The sequence below is a fragment of the Pseudochaenichthys georgianus genome, chromosome 7, assembly GCF_902827115.2.
Source record: "Pseudochaenichthys georgianus chromosome 7, fPseGeo1.2, whole genome shotgun sequence".
Classification (NCBI taxonomy): domain Eukaryota; kingdom Metazoa; phylum Chordata; class Actinopteri; order Perciformes; family Channichthyidae; genus Pseudochaenichthys; species Pseudochaenichthys georgianus.
This window is the reverse complement of record NC_047509.1, coordinates 27,494,472-27,512,181: the sequence shown is the minus strand read 5'-3', so window position 1 is coordinate 27,512,181 and position 17,710 is coordinate 27,494,472. Positions and strand designations below refer to the sequence as shown.

The 17,710-nt window shown below is 44.4% G+C and overlaps 1 protein-coding gene across 1 annotated transcript; it reads left to right on the top strand.

Moving 5' to 3' along the window:
* Nucleotides 1–220: 220 nt before the first annotated feature.
* wdr6 (WD repeat domain 6) lies at nt 221–6,067 on the top strand. Its single transcript, XM_034087253.2, has 7 exons — nt 221–350; nt 603–718; nt 977–1,093; nt 1,302–4,014; nt 4,308–4,385; nt 4,641–4,757; nt 5,013–6,067. Exons 2-7 carry the CDS (start codon nt 649–651, stop codon nt 5,971–5,973), a joined length of 4,056 nt encoding a protein of 1,351 aa, XP_033943144.1. The 5' UTR covers nt 221–350; nt 603–648; the 3' UTR covers nt 5,974–6,067.
* The last annotated feature ends 11,643 nt before the right edge of the window (nt 6,068–17,710 follow it).

Below are 17,710 nucleotides of genomic sequence, written 5' to 3'. Positions count from 1 at the left end.
CGTAATGACAATAAGTTGAATCTTCTTCTTCTTCTTCAATTAAATTATCAGAAAAACAAATACCACACATATAGCCTACTGAACAACTTTTCTTTTTCTCCAGAAGATACCTAAAGGTAGCACAACTCAGTGACAGTCGGTCACATGGGTTGCTTTCTCCAATACAAATACATCGTACATCTTTCTAACCAATCAGAGTCCAGGAACCCATTAGCGTTGCCCGATTGGTTTAGATGCGGCACGGAAGACAGTTCAGAAACACATGGGTACTGGATTGCTGACGGAGAAGTCAAATAAAGATGTTTTAACGCAGATTTGAATCACATTTTTTCAGGCGTTTGGTCCTCTTTGTAAGTAAATCATGTAGCAGTATTAATATCGACCTAGCAAAGATACATTTCTAGGTTTGCACTTAATAAACAACATAAGAAGTACTCATGCTGTTAGCTTGTTTTGCTAACTGAAAAGCTAATGACAACTGTTCTCAACGTAGACTTTTAAACATTTGAATATTTAAGAGGCCTGTGGTCCCCGCTGCTTGTTTGCAATCTTTTCGGATGCTACCGTCTTTAATAAGTGTGTTGTACCTTTGAATATTTCAGGAACCATTGGTAATGTGTCTTCGTGAAAGTTATTAACCATTTAGAGATGGAGACAGCAGCCTTGGTATCTCCAGTCACAGCTCTGGAGTTTCTTCAGGATGCATTTCTTCTGACGGGTAGGAAGCACTATCGATGTATAATGTTGTATATAAATGCGGTACAAAAGGGAAATATCATTGGGTTTCCCATATACTCGTATGTGCATTATGTTTATTATGTATATTTATTTAGGTCAAACTATAAATGCATTAGTAGAAATTGTGCTAATGCTTTCTAAGGGGGCTGTGTGTGTGTCTATTTTTAAAAGAAGTCTGAACACCATGAAGGATCCCACGATGCACTAAGCAAAATCTTCCGTTACCCTTTCCTGACAGGTGAGGGTCCAGTCTTGACGGTGTACAGTCTCCAACATCGTCCAAAAGCCTGTGCCTCACTGAGTGTGCTCCAAAACTACAGAATCCACGGAATAAGACCTAGGAGTCTTGCGGCTGGTAAGAAGACAGATGAGGCAATGTTTATAAGTCACTGTTATATTACATTTCCTCTGTTGCACTTAGTGATTATGTTCTATGTTTCCCTTCTCCCAGGATGTATACAATAATGGCAGTCTTGGCAATAGTTTAATCTCACTTACTTTTTTTTAATGTTGTTTTTCTGTTCATTCACCCATTACATCTCCTCTCCTCTGTGAATCCCCAGAACGGAGCTCCATCTTGGGGCCCAACTTCTATGACATTGTGGTGTTTGGAGGCAAGGCTGTGAGGTTGGTGAGGCTCCATGTGGATCTCCAGGATGGGGAACATCTGCGTTTGGAGATTCTGGGTCCCCTCATGGAGCTCCAGGACTGGGCCCTGGACGTCCGGTGGCTCTCCGGAGACAAACACTCCCTGCTCGGTGTGGCTGTAGCCCATAATAGTGCTCTTCTCCTGGACATCAGGACAGGAAATGCCCTGCTTCAGCGCTCCTGTCTGGAGGGCTGTCTGCTGTACTCTGCCCTCCTTCTTGTACATGAATCCTGGGATGATACCATCTTAGTGGGAGGGACTGTTTTCAACCAACTTGTCCTCTGGAAGCCTGGAGCAGGAGGAGATGAAAGTAGCAACTCGAAGCACAAAGCTCCAGTGGAGAGACGTCTGTTAGGCCACAGCGGGGTCATCTTCAGCATCTCTTACCTCCAGGAGAAAGGATGGCTGGCCTCAGCTTCTGACGACCGCAGTGTAAGGGTTTGGGGTGTAGGTGCTTTAGGAGGACCTGGGGGGAAGTGTGGGGACTTGAACCCGTCGTGTTTAAGGGTCCTATATGGACACCAGGCGAGGGTATTCTCCGTGCGTCTCTCCCCAGGAAATGTGTTCAGTGCCGGTGAAGATGGGGCCTGTTTAGTGTGGGACTGGGCTGGAGAGGGCAAGGTGGTTCGGACGTTGAAGGGACACAAAGCAGGCGGGGTTCGTGCACTCGCAATCAGTGAGGGAAGAGCAGATGGAGAGAGATGGGTTGCTACAGGGGGGGCAGATGGAGGGGTGAGGTTGTGGAGGGTGGAAGGGAGCGAGGAGGGGATGGATACGACGGAGGAGGCAGCGACAGAGAAGCTAACAGACCTGAGATTTACCGGTCAAGGCTTGCCTAAAGCGGTCTGTATAGCAGGGGAAGAGGATACAAATGCACCATGGAGTCAGAGCAAGTTTGTGGTTTGCACAGACCACGGAACAGTTTACCAATACAGCGACGGGCAGTGGGAGATGGTATGGCAGGGGACTACTGACTTTCAATCGTATTGTGTGATGGAAACAACAACTGTCAGTGTGAAAAACTCAACAGCAAAAGTTAACTTGTGTGCTGTTGCAAACCTCAGCGGATCCATACATGTCTTCCCCATCTCTCATCCTCAGTGTGGGATTCTCCTTACAGGCGGCTCAGGGAAGATCCATAGCCTTATTTGGCATGAGGCAAAAGAACAAATGTATTTGCTAGCATCCGGAGCTGAAGGATTTGTCTCTCGCTGGTGTGTAAAGGTAGAATTAGATGAGAACTCTCCCTTGGCTCTCAGTGTGAAACCCCTTCCTCCCTTCCTCCTTCCCTCCTGTGCCAAACGCTGGCTGACAGCTGCAGTGTGCCTCCACTCCTCGTCACAGGGGTTGCTGTGGGTGTGTGGGGACAGGAGAGGGTCCCTGCTTTTGTTTCAGGAAGGAGGAAAGCAGGAGCGAAACATGAGAGATGGAAAAAGAATTGCTGAAAGTTCGCAGACAGGCAGGAAACCAACAGATGGTGAAGGGCTTGAAGCGGAGGGAAATGGAAGCGGTGGAGACATAAAAACTGAAATGGTGGAGGACAGACACCCAACGCTTCACCCACTAAGCTGCCGGTTTGGGGTGCATGGGAAACAGGGTGTAACTTCAGTGTGTGAGTACCAGGGGCTGCTCTACAGCACGGGCAGGGACGGCTGTGTGAGGGTCTTCAGAGTGAATCCAACACCTCCCGAAAAACCTGAAGAAAAGAGTGTTGAGAACAAAGATGGACTTCAGCTGCAGGTTCTCCGAGTCCAGCGGGCCTGCAAGGGCATGGAGTGGCTGGAGAGGATTCTGATTCTTGAACCCGACATTCCTGTGGAAGAGGCGGAGGAGGAAGAGAGCTTTAGACCTGAGGAAGAAAGGACGGAGAATAAGGGAAGAGAAGCCCGGTTTGCTATAATTGGCTTTCATGGTGTCCACTTTGTGGTTTGGGACCCCGTGAGGCAAGAGAGACTGTTTGCAGTGCCTTGTGGTGGGGGGCATCGCTCCTGGAGTCTCTGGCCACCCCACAAAGGGGTGTGGCCCGGATACGGAGCGCTGGTCTTCATCAAGCAGGGGGCTGTCATGACATCACAGACACCAGGAGAGGCACTGAGCATAGGTGGAAAAGCCGGAGGGTGGGGCCTGAGAGAGGGTGTCCATGGGAGGGGGATTGGATGTATGTGCAGACTTGGGATGATAAGGGGAATCAAAAATGAGAATCAAACTGAAAGTCCTGGAGATTTGGCAGAAACTGAGGGAATGGATGAACTCAAAGAGGGAGGGCATTGGGAGATAGTGGTGACGGGAGGAGAGGACACTAGCTTAACCGTCATTGCAATTCAGCCCCGCTCTGGCAGCATTAAAGTTCTCTCAGTTATCACCGACCACATCTCAAGCATTCGCACGGTGACAGCGGTAACGCGCCAGGAGGGGGGGGGGGAGAGCCAGAAACAGTCCCTCTCAGCCCTGCTGGTGTCAGCGGGGGGGAGAGCTCAGATGCAGTGTTACCGGCTGTCGATCGGCTGGGACCAGCAGAGACTGGCTCCCTCCTGTCAGGTGATCCAGGTGGCCAGTCACCGATTGGACGAACAATGGGAGAAGAGGCGGAACCGGCACAAGACGGTGAAAATGGACCCAGAAACCAGGCAGGTCCATGTTGTGTTCTGTACACATGTAAAAGCAATTACACAAGATTTGAATTTTTTTTTATATATACTAATGTCTGCGTAGTGATTTCTCCCTCCTTAATTTCTTTCATCAGATACTTTCTCTAACAACACAAGTATATATCCTTAATTTTTTTTTGAAGTTTGCATAGATTTTTACAGGACGAAGGTGCAATATCTGAGTGCCAAACAATCCGCTGAATTTACCCCCATACTCTTTTTCTTTTGAAATCTAGTCTACCTATGTCTTACCAGCGGCGTGTGTGTTTCAGGTACATGTCTGTGGAGGTGGTGGAGGAGAAGCCAGACGGTGTTCTCCTGGCTATGGCCTGCAGCGACGGAGCTCTCAGGTGGGTCACTCTCACAGAAAAAAGATGTTTCCCACACATCTAAACCCTCTCTTATTAGCTTGAAGAAAGAGTTAACGTTGTAACAAGTCTTCCTTCCAACTGTTTAAATGCTCTCAAATGAGAAATGTCTTGAGAAAAGAGATGTATTTAACATAATGTGAGAGAACAATGTGTTAAACTTAAAACTGATTTAATCTTATAAACCTTTGTGTTATTTTGTGCCCTCACTCTCTTCTGCTTTACTGTGTTTTCCAGATTGTTCTCGGTCAGTGAAGGCACACATCAGATTGATTTGTTGTGGGAGACGTTTTTCCACCAGCGCTGTGTGCTCAGTGTTGCTGCCTGCAGCCTGGAGGAAGGAGAAGGCCACAGGTGTGCAGATGTTCATTCTCTTTTTATTTGAATCTCCTGAGCCTGGATTGGGTGAATGTCCACACTGTTATTACAAGTTAGATGTAATCCTGCTTTATAGTAACCAATCAGAATCGGAGCCTTTATTGTTCTTTTAATATATTTGTATTATTTTGAACCATTTTAGAAAAGTGTAGTGACTGGCAGATCAAATATAGGACTACAGTTTTAACCTAAATGACTGAAGGTACATATTTGTATTCGTCTCTCTCTCAGGTATAGGCTGCTGTTCAGCGCTGCAACAGATGGCAGAATTGCAGTGTGGGATTTGACAGATGCTTCTTTCTTATCGACCGGTACTCAGCCAATCCCCTGCCTCCACATCCACGCCCACCAGAGCGGCATCAACTCATTGGCTGTTTGGACAGAGAAACCAGGACTAAACGAGGGCGGTTGCCTGGTAACGGTTGCTAGCGGAGGGGATGATGGGCAGCTGACAGTGTCCACAATAAGGGTGCACTACCCAGAAGACAGAAAGTTTGGGGGCAGCAGAGTGTCCTCTCAGATTTCAGAGGCCCTGAGCCCCCCAACCCAGCTTCATCTTGAACTCCACTCCCAGTACCACTCCCCGCTGGCTCACGCGGCCCCCCTGACTGCCCTGAAGCTCCTGTGCCCCGGCCTCCTGGTCTCCACCTCTGCAGATCAGAGGGTTTGCCTGTGGAGGGTCTGCAGTACCGGGATCAGCCACATTGGGGCGCTGTGCTCCCATGTTGCAGATGCTGCAGGACTGGCAGTGTGGGAGGGGCAGCTGAGAGAGGAGGGGGATAAAGAGATGAAAACAAGCTTTGAGTCTGAGCAGGAGATTTCAGTTTGGAGAGCGAGTCAGACAAGATTCAAAAAGACAGCGGCACAATTCAGTAATGAGGAAACAGCTGGTGAGTCTGAGGATGCAGGAGCCGTTAAAGCAGAGAGTGAGACGAGTCACCTGGTGTGTCAAACCAGTGAGGAGAAGGCAGGTGAGACAGCTAGTGAATGTAGTGATCAAGCAGAGACTGATGGGGTTAGTCAGGGAAACACTGAGAGAGGTTTCAGGAGTGAGAAAATGAGGGAGAAGACAGGATGGGTGCTGCTCTGCGGACAGGGCTTCCAGCTGCTACGAGTCCCAAATACAGAGAGCGCACAAAGCCAAAAGGAGAGTCACAGAGTTAAAGTGACTTTACAAGGAAAGTCCACATAAGTGCAATCAAAAGATAAGGGCGGTCAAAACAATTACTTTTAATATTAGATTCAATTTACTATGTAAATTACATTTTTAATAAAGTCTATTTATAATTTCAGTTTTCTTGTTATTTTTGGGCTACATTACAATCATGTCAAACATTAATTAATAAATAGAACAACTTTTACCCAGAATGTCACCAACAAACATTCATTTCTGCATTTCCTGAAAATGCAGGTCTGGCTTCGTCTCTGCTTTGAACAAAGCATGAAGGAAACATCCTAATCTTCATGGATACTTCCAGAGAACATTAAAGCCGTCTCTGATGAGTCTGGGCCATCTGGTCTCCTTCAGGGAGAAGCGCTACACTCCACAAAGATGGATGAAACAAAGCGAGTTATTTATAATCCACCGGCCAGGAAATAAAGCTGTGTACTCGAAGCCTCGGGACTCAATTTGCTGTAAGAACAAAGAAGAACTCAAGTCTGAATGTCTCAGTGTTTGAAAGATTAATCAAATCTAATCAGGTTTTATTTATAGAGCACATTTTAAAACGATGTTTGGTCGAGCCAAAGTGCTGTAGGTGTAATAAAAACACTTTACTACAATAACAACAAAAGACAATAATTTACATCAGCAAATATAAAAACAAAACACAGGGAAATGTCATGAGTCGTGCTCCGCTCTGACTTGAAGGCCAGGGACAAGAAGTGAGTCTTCAGTGAGGATTTAAAACCCCTAGGGTCTGGGCCGACCTCCCATGGAGGGGTAGAGTGTTCCAGAGCCTGGGGCCAGCTGCTGCGAAGGCTCGGTGCCCTCGGGTTTTGAGCCTGGTCTTAGGCCCTATCAGCAGCAGCTGGTCAGCAGACCTTAACGGCCCGTCTACACTACAGCGTCGGAAGCGTCGACAACTCCAATCTGCCCATTCACTTTCAATGGGGTGACGTCACGTTGCCTCGCTTTTTCGCCGAACTGAATTGTGGGTAGCAGAGCGGTCCGTCTCCGGCGTCAGAAGTTGAACGGCCCCTACACACGGCGGCGTGCGTTGCCGCTTCAATGCTTCTGCCCATTCACTTTGAATGGGGTGACGTCACGATTCGCTGAACTGCATTGCGGGAGCAAAGCGTAGCTTCTCTCGAGGTGCTCGCTGCAAAAGTAGAGCAATGTTCTACTTTTGCCGCCTCGACGGAGGCGTCAGCCAATCAAATCCCTCGTATGTAAATCTGACAGTACAAGCAGTAGCCAATCAAACCGCGTGTATGTTGGGAGAGCCAGACCGCAGTTATTTCCCATATGTCAACAAAAGGAGGAGAAAATGATCGTGGCGGTAGGGAACATACAGGGATACAAACCGGAGGAGCCAGGCATGGGGGGAGGTGGCAAAGACAGTGGGGGAAACTGGTAGGTTTTCGCTTGTTTGGGGAGTTTATATCCAGTGTACTTCGTTTGAATGGACAGCTAGCAAGCATAGACAGTATATTTAGCCAGCATGGATGTAGCATGAATGCTTTGCTTTGTATGTCCGGGGCGGGACATTCATGTGGTTGGTTGTTGGTCGGGCTGCTCGCGTTGACTCCCCAAGCTCAAGACACGCCCACCGCCAAGCGGCAACGCACGCCACCGTGTGTAGGGGCCGGAACAATGTTCAACTTCTGACGCCGGAGTAGTCAGCGCCAGCCAATCAAATCCCGTTTTGGAAAATCTGACAGCTGAAGCCGTAGCCAATCAAACCACGTCTAAGCTGGGAGAGATATCCCGCCGTTCATTTCTATATTTCAAAAAAAGTCGGAGGAGAAACTAACTATCGCCGTAGCAATCACCCGGTTTTGTATGACCAGACCCTCTTCACCTACCGGTATACAAACCGGAGGAACCAGGCATGGAGGGAGGTGGCAGAGACAGTGGGTGAAACTGGTAGGTTTTCGCCTGTTTGGGGAGTTTATATATATATCCCCCCGGGGGTTTTTGCTTTGTATGTCGGGGGCGGGAGATTCATGTGATTGGTTGTTGGTCGCGTTGCTTGAATAAAATCCCCAAGCTTCAGACACACCCAGCTCCAAGCTTTTTTTGAAGCTGTAGTGTGTGGATGCTCCGTTAGGCTCTGGCTGGGGTGTAGCGATGGAGGAGTTCTGCTATATAAGCCGGAGCCAGCTCATTTAGTGCTTTGAAAACAAATAAAAGGAATTTAAAATCAATGCTGAACCGAATTGGAAGCCAGTGTAATCAGGCCAGAATGGGGGTGATGATGTGGTCACGCTTTTTGTGACCAGTCAGAAGATGTGCAGCTGCGTTCTGGACTAGCTGCAGGCGTCTAATTGACGCCTGGTCCATACCCACATACAGAGCGTTGCAGTAATGCAGCCTCGAGGTAACAAAGGCGTTAATAACCCTTTCTAGGTCTTTAAAAGATAAAAACGACTTGGTCTTGGCCAATAGTCGTATTTTAAAAAAGCAGGTTTTGACTACGGAGCTGACCTACTTATCAAATTTAAAAGCTGTTATGACCGGCCCGTTGGCCACAACAGAAAAACCAGGAGTTTAAAATCCTCCAACATCATTGAAGTCTCCGGTTTGGGAACATTTTGGTTTCGCAGTTACGTACAAGGATGACGGACAAAGACAGGTGGACCAAACCAAAGCTGTTTGTCGGCATTGTTCAACTAAAATTAGTTACGCGGCTGGCAATACATCAAAGTTGCACACTCATTTGAAAAGGCATCACCCGAACGTGAATATCACCGGTACCCAGTGGCGGTTCTTGGCAAACCGAGTACCAGAAAATATACATTTAAAAAAAAAAAAAAAAAACTTTTCAGTGTTACGGGGGCACTGGCCCCCCCTAGAACCGCCCCTGCCGGTACCAAAAGAAAAAAGACTGAAGTGCAAATCCAACTCCCGCTAGCATTTAAGCCTCCACCACTTGCAAAAAGTTCAGACCGAGCCAAAGCTATTCCAAACGCCAAATATCCTTATGTTGCCATGTTAGCAAAGCGCTACCTGGCTGTATCTGCTACCTCTGTCCCTAGCGAGAGGGTGTTCTCCACAGCAGGAGACATTGTTAGTGCCAGCAGATCTGCCCTTTCGGCAAGCAATGTGGACAAGTTAATTTTTCTTTAAAAAAACATGAAAATACAATGACAAGCCAGTCCTAATGTCAAACTGGCTGCTTAGGTACTACAGTACAGTTCAATTACAGATTATTTCAGTTAATCGAAATTCTGCACCTTAATGTTTATTTTATTATATTTTGTATTTATTTGAGTGAATATTCACAGTTTAATAATAATGAAAACCCCAAAACTAATAGTTTATGTTTTGTGAGTACTAGTAGCCTACAGTAAAGGTCAAATACAGATTATTTCAGTTCATCGAAATGCTGCACCTTAATGTTTATTTTATTATATTTTGTATTTATTTGAGTGAATACATTATTTACAGTTTAATAATAATTAAAAAATATATATATGTTATGTGATAATTTGTTCTGCTGTACCGAAAACGTACCGAACCGTGACCTAAAAACCGAGGTACGTAGGCCTATCAAACCGAAATGTTTGTGAACCGTTATACCCCTACTGTCTGTGTATGAATGAACATGCACAGGTTAGTGTATCCAGCAAAAAAAGTAAGAAATACTCTTTGTTTTGGGATCATTGAGGGCTCTATTTCTACATATTTTAGTCCAGAGTATGATCGAGAAGAGTCTGATTGGTCGAAGGTAATGGTCTTTTTATGTGTTTTTGCGTACATGTGTTACTTATAAATGGCTATTTTAGCACCTTTGAAACTGAATGTCTTGTTACATGAAATGCTAATGCTCCTTAAGTGGCAGGTTGATATGGGACTGTGTGCTAATTATTTGCATATTTGGTGTGTGTCTGTCTCGGATGCAAATGTAGAAGTGTGAGATGACGAGCAGCATGTTAAATGTCATACAAAGTGGATAGGAGTGTGTGTTGAGTCACTATCACCTGGAATTTAAATGTAGACATCAAAGTGTGTGTGTCAGTCTGTGGAGGGTCTGGATGGGGGTCAGAGCCCATGAAGGGGCCCGACTGCAGGTATATTTTAATATTTTAGCATCGTCTCACGTTGCCTTTTGTCGGGCACCGATCTCACCGCCTGCCACTCACCACGGCGCGAATGAAAGAGGAAAGAGAGCGGGAGAATGGAAGCTAATGTCACCCTGAAAAATAAGGGGGGGGAAATATGGAAAGAAGATGAAAAGGGGGATGAAAGCCCCTGCCACCATTTATTTTTGCAGTTAGGGAGAAGTTAAGTAAAAAGGAGAAAGGAAGAAAAAGGACCTTTATAACCACCACTGTCACTTAATTGGAGAAGAAGGGGTGAGAGAAATAGTGGAGGGAGAGTGTTGATAAGGTAGAGGTGAGGAGGGAGTAAAAGGGGGGAGACAGAAATGGAGAAGGCAACTGCTGCTCTCAGCATTTGTCTGTTGGCTCACAACAGAGGAGAGAGGAGGCTGAGGAAAATGAAGGAGAGGACTGGTTGATGAGTGAGGAAGTGAAAGATGAGACAGAGAGGAAGACACTAAAAGAACAGGACGTGTGTCTGGGATACATTTAATGTTTCAACAGAAATACTCTATGATTTAAACCACCATCTGCAGTCTTCAAACATATGTGGAGAGAGACTTTTGGAAGCAAGCTTAAAAAACTATCGGTGGAATTCGTCCCTGTATGCTTATGTTGACCCAGGAGAACTACAGGAGGAGTAAGGGTCCGCAGGAGTGACACCCATCGAAGAGGTAAACACCCACTCTCTCTTCTGACCTTTCTTCAAGTCCTTTTTCAAACTGTCACTCACAGATAAGCTAAATGTTGCATTTAGTATCATGATCTTATGATAAAATGCTTGATATGGTGCTTTAATCAAACACAAATGAAATGCATAAAGCTCTGTTCCTTTACAGATTTACACTCATGTAACAGTAACAATACACGATGGCCATTTAGCAATATAGTTGAAGTGATTAGAATAAGGATTAAGTAAAAGGTTGAGTTCAGAATAAAAAAACATATTTCTGCTCAGGTTTCCGGATCGGTGATGTCACGTGAACGGCTCCCTCTCATTGGTTCATCCGGGAGTAGAACAACAGGTGAGCCAGTCATGACCCACTAACCTCTCCATTTTACATTACATTTTGCTGCTGGAGCATATGCTTGAATTATTGTATTATGATCATTTCCTACCTGAAGGTTTTTGTAAATTAGGTGTTATTGTTAAAAGAGCATCAAGTGCAAAGTGTCTGATACTCCATTGCAAGTAACTACTGGACAACATTTGAATGTATAATTTAATAGTCCAAATAGGCTTAACTGTTACATAAATGCGTTCCTTAAGCAAATGAAAATGAGTAGTATTGATTATACCAGTTGTAAAGCACTTTTCAGAAACAGCTCCAAGCCAGTATCTTATTCCTTTGAATGGGGAATCTGATCATGTGACTGAAAGAAAAGCTATGTTTTCATATTTTACTTTTGTCTTAACAGCTTAAACGATAGTGGGTTTGTGACAGAATAACAGTAAAGCGGCCAAATATATTGACACAGTAATTGGCTTATAGCTAGGTGAATGTAATTAATTGAAACTACACTATCTTTTGTAGCTTCTCCATCTAATCTCCCCTTCCTTACAGCAGCGAAGCCCCCTCTCTCCTCCCCGGCTCTCCCGCGCCCCCATCAGGCTAATCACAGAAAACGCAGCCAGCAGCAGACATCCTCCTCTTCCTCTCACCCTCATCCGGGGCCTTCCTCCATCCTCGTCTCTGACACCACCATGACGCCTTGGGGAGGCCTGGCTCTCTCCGAATCCTCCTTCACATCAATCCCCCTGCCTCCCCCGCCACGGCCCCCTCCCCTTCCACGGCCCCCTCCCCTTCCACCCCCTCCCCCTCCACAGCCCACGCCCTCCACTCCTTACCGGGACAGACATAACGAAGACGAGGACGTTTCAAGTTCAAGTTTCAACTCTCCATCTCCACCTGGTGCAGTCCCTCAGGACAGTGCCACAGGTAGGTCTGAAGAACAAGGGCCAGTCATCAGGACTAACCCCCAAAGCTCAAATATTAGAGAATTATAAGTATAAATAATGTAAAACAAATGCAGTATATGCAGTATGGGAAGGTAGGAAAGACACCCCTTGAAGAACAGTCAATTTTCTTTGAAATTTAAACCGATTTGGATATGAGTTAAGCCTAACCACAACCTAGCAAAAATCATAAACTAGAGAATGCAATTCCTGAAGAAATTGCTAGTGGGAATTCTTTATGCTGAAAATCTGACGCTAAACTGCTATGCTGAAATGTAATGTGTAAGAAGAAAGTGAAGAATTTAGATTGAAATGATACATGAACACTGGGGGCTTGAATGTGTGATGAGAGAAGAAAAGAAAGTAAAAAGGCTTGGAAAAGCAGCAGAATAGGGCTGGGCGATTTGGCCTAAAAATAAAATCTCGATTATTTTCTAACTAATGGACAATTTTCGATTTAAACCTCGATTTTTTTCAGTTTTTTTCTAAACAAACCAGACCAAAGCAACATTTAAATACATATTTTCTTTATTAACACAATACAAATAAATGAGATTACCAAGTAGTCTAGGCCTATGTGAACAAATCAGTTGTTCAAGAATAAAAAAAATAAAATAAAAAACAGCACCACGCCACTTGGCTGTCATTAATGTGCAAAGATTTTTTTTAAATCAAACTCTTTTAGGCCATCCCTGAAAAAACTTGTAAAATCAAATACAACAAATAATAAAAAATGATAATGAAATTACTAATAAAAAAATACCCTCAAACAAAATAACATCCCTTTAACTTTCTAGGAAGTTGTCTACAGGTTTTTCGCGAGGAAGACAAGCCTGTCTACTGCCTCTGGCTTGAGGCATGCTCTTTGGCATGTTACAATGTTACCCCCCGTACTGAAAACCCTCTCCGAGCGAAGGGGCACTTGTGGCAGGAATGGAGAGATATTTCTTGGCCAGATTACTCAGTCTTGGGAAGTTAGCTTCATGTAGCTTCCACCACTGCAGTGGGTCTGTATCAGGGTCTGTCTCAGACGACAACAAATAGGATGACAGCTCAGCTTCAATTTTGTCCTGCTTTGACTGGGAGGTAGACGACACTGTCAGTAGTGATGTGTCGGTCGCGAACGAGCCGGCTCAAAGAGCCGGCTCTTTTAAGTGAACGACGGGAGCCGGCTCTCGCCCGCGAACGAGCCGGTTTTTTTTTTTTTTTGCGGTGGGACCTAGATCGGCATGAAGGCACATTATGCAATGTGCAATGTGCACATTATCCTGCTTATGGCCACATTCTCAACAAAGTAACGACATGACTCCCAATATTAATTGAAATGCTTTTATGGATTTAGAAAATGATTTTATTGATTTAAAAAATAGTTTTATGTATTGATTTAAATTGACATGCATTCGCTAAGAAAAGTAGTCCGTTGTTACGGTTTGAACTAACGTAGCAACGGCAGGAACTGCTTCGATAGTGTTTTTGAGGAGCTTTTTGATTACAGATTTGAAAACATCGTTGCTTGCTTTAAAAGTAGCACAATTCATTATGTCAAAGTTCCTTGGAAAGTATCTAGATATCCCTGCCCTAATGCCAAAGTAACTGCCAACTGAATATGTGTCGCCGTTTGATGTCTATGTCTGGACCGCTGCGTAAAAAGGAGGGTTTCTGCCCCATTACTTATTTTCTTACTTCTATAAGAATAAAACACGGAGGACGGAGATCTCTTTTTCTCCCCCTCTTCTGACAGCCCAGCAGCTGATCTCAAAGCACGCTCCCCTCTCCTGCAGGGGGGCGTGGTCAGCTCACAGAATCAGCCCCCTGCAAAAACAGCGCTGGAAAAAGCAAATGGAGCGAAATGAGGCATGGCTAAAATGCAGGATCTCTTCGGGTAGTCACAGGCAATGTGGCGTTCTGGAAAGTGAGAGAGTAAGCTACTATGGCAGGGGTAGCCAACACGGTGCCCGCGGGCACTTAGTCGCCCGCAGGGGCAAAACAAAAAAGGAAATGTAATTAAAAGAATCTACCCTATGCATAAACAAAACCTAAATCATAGCGAACTCTATCTAGGCTACTTACTACAACTCTATAACACCCCTCCCCCACCCCCACAATGAATATCGATCACGTTCTTGCTTGATTTGCGGGACCAGCGTTGCAGTCGGGAAGAAAACCAATTTGTCACCTCCCCGCTGATTTTCCTTCTGGCAGAATCTACACTACACATCAGCCCCATTGAACACAGCCTATCATGCCAGCCTATACAACACATGAGGGACAGAGTTTTACTCTGTGTGTTGTAACTTATATATTTATTGCACTTGACGCACACACACGCATGGCGTAATTTCCACTGGGGACATGTCCCCCGCACTTTTCGAAATCACCTTTGTGTCCCCACTTTACAAATATGTTTATTATTATTTTTTAACGCAATCCGTCATCACCACGGAGGAGCACACAGCCTTTGTGAGCGAGCGAGACAGAGAGAGAGAGAGAGAGAGTGAGCGAGCTAGGGAGGGAGAGAGAGAGACGGAGAGAGAGACGGACAGAAAGAGAGCTAGGGAGAGCACACCTTTATCTATTTAATATAGATAAAGTAAGAAATAATTCCAATGTGTACTATAGGACAGTAAAAAAAACAGTTTAAAAGGGGAGTGGTTAGTAAAATATGCATAAAGAAAAAGAAAGAATGCTAATAGGTAACATAAGATAAGAATAAACAAGTTTAAATGATTTGTTATTGGTTGTGATCATATTCTAAAGATGTATGGATTATTGAAAATACAGCTCCCTTTCATGTGAGTGTTGAGAGCTGTATCCATCAATTCATGTTGTGCTCAAAGTGCACTAGATTGATGCATTTCACTTAAACATTTAAAAAGAAAATCTTCCATGCATGCTCATGAGGCGGTGAGGACCCCCCTAGAGGAGGTGAGATCCCCCCCCAAATAAAGCAGGTTAAATTAATTAAATTGCAAACATTTTCTGTTAGTAAACACTGCAAACGGGTCCCACAGACCCAAACAGCACACAAAGGTTAAAGGTCAGCATATAATAATGTTAAAATGTGCTAAATATATACACTGCAAAAAACAAAAAAAAGAGGAGTAAAAGTAGCCCTCGACTTGTTTTATTTTTTGAAAGTAGCCCTCACCCTAAAAAAGGTTGGTGACCCCTGTACTACGGAATCCCTTAAAGCAAAACAAATCTGCGGAGTCTAGAAATGTTTTAAAATCGCGATTTTTCGGTTCAGCCATTTCACAAACCGTAGGAAAGTACAAATGCAAATTAATCGTTAAAACCGAAAAAATCACCCAGCCCTACAGCAGAATATACGAACTGCAAACTTCTGAACTAACTTGATAGCGAATGATCTGTCGCCATGGCAACGCCATTTGATGACACCCCATAATATACGCTTAGATGCGTTGATGGATTAGATTGCTGTTTTCAAATCCGTGTTTCAGTGCTGTACGATACCAGTCACCTCTGTGTAAACATTGGTATAACTGCCTTTTTTAATTTATATTTGAGTGTTGTATGTTTTTGTGATGATGATGATGATGATGATGATGATGATGATGATGATGATGATGATGATGATGATGATGATGATGATGATGATGATGATGGCTGCATCGTTACCAAACCTGTGAAGTTTTGGGGCGTTTTGAGCAGTTTCACTGAAGTTATGAGAAAGCCATGTTTTATGGCGAGCATTGTGTTGCCATGGCAACGGCATTTGAAGAAATGTGTTCACGGCTGGACTGCTAGCACACATGTGAAGTTTGAGCAGTTTTTGATCATTTTCATAGGAGTTATAGCGACATCATGTTTTATGGCGAGGGATGCGTTTCCATGGAAACGGCATATGGTGAGATCTCAGATTTGGCGTAGAGCAGTTGAGGCATGGACCGGTGATATACAAGTGAAGATTGTGGGACGATTGGACCGTGTCGATTGGACTTACAGCCACATCGTGTTTCATGGCGAGTGGTCTGTCGCCATGGCAACAGCTGCAGCCATCAACGCTTAGATGCGTTGATGGCTGCATCGTTCCCAAACCTGTGAAGTTTTGGGGCGTTTGGAGCAGTTTCACTGAAGTTATGAGAGAGCCGTGTTTCATGGCGAGCATTGTGTTGCCATGACAACAATGGTATTTGAAGAAATCTCAAAACTGTCCCGTAGATGTCGGACTGTTAGCACACTGCTATCTGAAGTCTGCTGCTCTGTGCATGTCAGTGGGAGTGATGACATCATCGTGTTCCATGACACAGGTGTTTATATTTGAGCTAAGGTGTGCAGAGATCACAGGTTTCCATTGTTCTGAATGAGAGATAAACCTCTTACATGTGAACGTTTTGTGGAAGAACCGTAACAGATATCTGTGAAATTTCAAAACGTGAAGCATGTCAAGGAAGTTGAGTATCTGAAGTGTAATTTTTGTGTAGTTTCGGGTTAATAATGTGGCTGTGTGCGGCTGCTACCGTGAGGAAATATCTGCCTGAAATTACAATGGGGTTTAATGGAGGAATGTTGAACGTTTTTGTCACTTCATGCCCTCAAGAGGCATTTTGTTTAATTATTTTTGCTTAATTATTTGTCATTTTTCAAGCTACGAGATGTTTTCCTACGTTTGTCATGAAAAAGTATGTCTCAGAAATGTAGGGTTTGGGAATTATGGCAGTTTTTAAAAAATATATGAAGGCAAATTTCAAGATTTCTACCCTCTAGCTATGACATCACGCACTCTAGTTAATGTTAAAATCTGAAGAAAAACTCTAAAACAAGGTCTGAACAATGTTTAATATCTCTAAAAGTAAGAATCAGATTTAAAAGTTGTTTTACACGAATAATGTCAGAAAGATGTGTAACATCTAAAGTTAGAATGAGGTTTCTGAGTGAAAGTATGAATGAACAGTTAGCAGTTGAAGTCGCATGAAGATTTGTTGAAGTTGAAGAATTTCTCCATTGACTTCAATGGTTAAAAATGGGATGTATCTCTGGAATTATGAAAGTTATGAATGAGAAAAGTAATAGCCATCGTTTCCCGACAGAGCTGAACGTTTTGATGTTGTAACGACTGAATGAACACAAGTGGAGGACTCAATAGCACAACTCAGAGACAGAGGCTTAGGATGCAAACAAAAGGTCTTTATAGCCAAGGTTCGGTACACGGGAGATCAGTCAATAAGGCTAACAAAACAGACGAGGAGTAGACAGGGACCGGGTCAGGACACGAAGCTGGGTCAGGTACACGTGGAATCAAATACTATGAAAAATACTGCTGGAACGCTAGGAAGAACTAAGACAAACTGGCACTGAAGGGAATGTGGATGCAGACTAAGTAGGCAGAGGGAGAGATGATAATGGGGCACAGGTGAGGCTAATTAGGGATGGGAAGCAGGTGGAGTTCAATCAAGGGCAGGATAGCTGAGACTGAAATGAGAGAAACCACAATGAAAACAGGAACAATAACAAAAACAACATGCTCTCTCTCCTGACAGCCTGTCAGTATCTCATGCAGCTCACTGATCCAGAAATGAATGACCCGACAGTGAAGAATAAATATATTTATAATAACTAGTTTAGCTTGTTCCAGAGGTAGATAAAATAGCTAAGTGTGTTAGGTCTAACTCTTGTGTGTTTCGTTCCGCTTACCGGTCCGGCGGGTGGAGCTGCAGGATTCTGCTTCACGCACGTTGCATTCCGC

Bases quoted from the DNA above. Each gene is read 5' to 3' on its own strand.
- wdr6 (XM_034087253.2), top strand. From the start codon at position 649: ATGGAGACAGCAGCCTTGGTATCTCCAGTCACAGCTCTGGAGTTTCTT. The intron at 719-976 runs GTAGGAAGCACT...CTTTCCTGACAG, and splicing joins GGATGCATTTCTTCTGACGG to GTGAGGGTCCAGTCTTGACG. The intron at 4,015-4,307 runs GCAGGTCCATGT...TGTGTGTTTCAG, and splicing joins AAAATGGACCCAGAAACCAG to GTACATGTCTGTGGAGGTGG.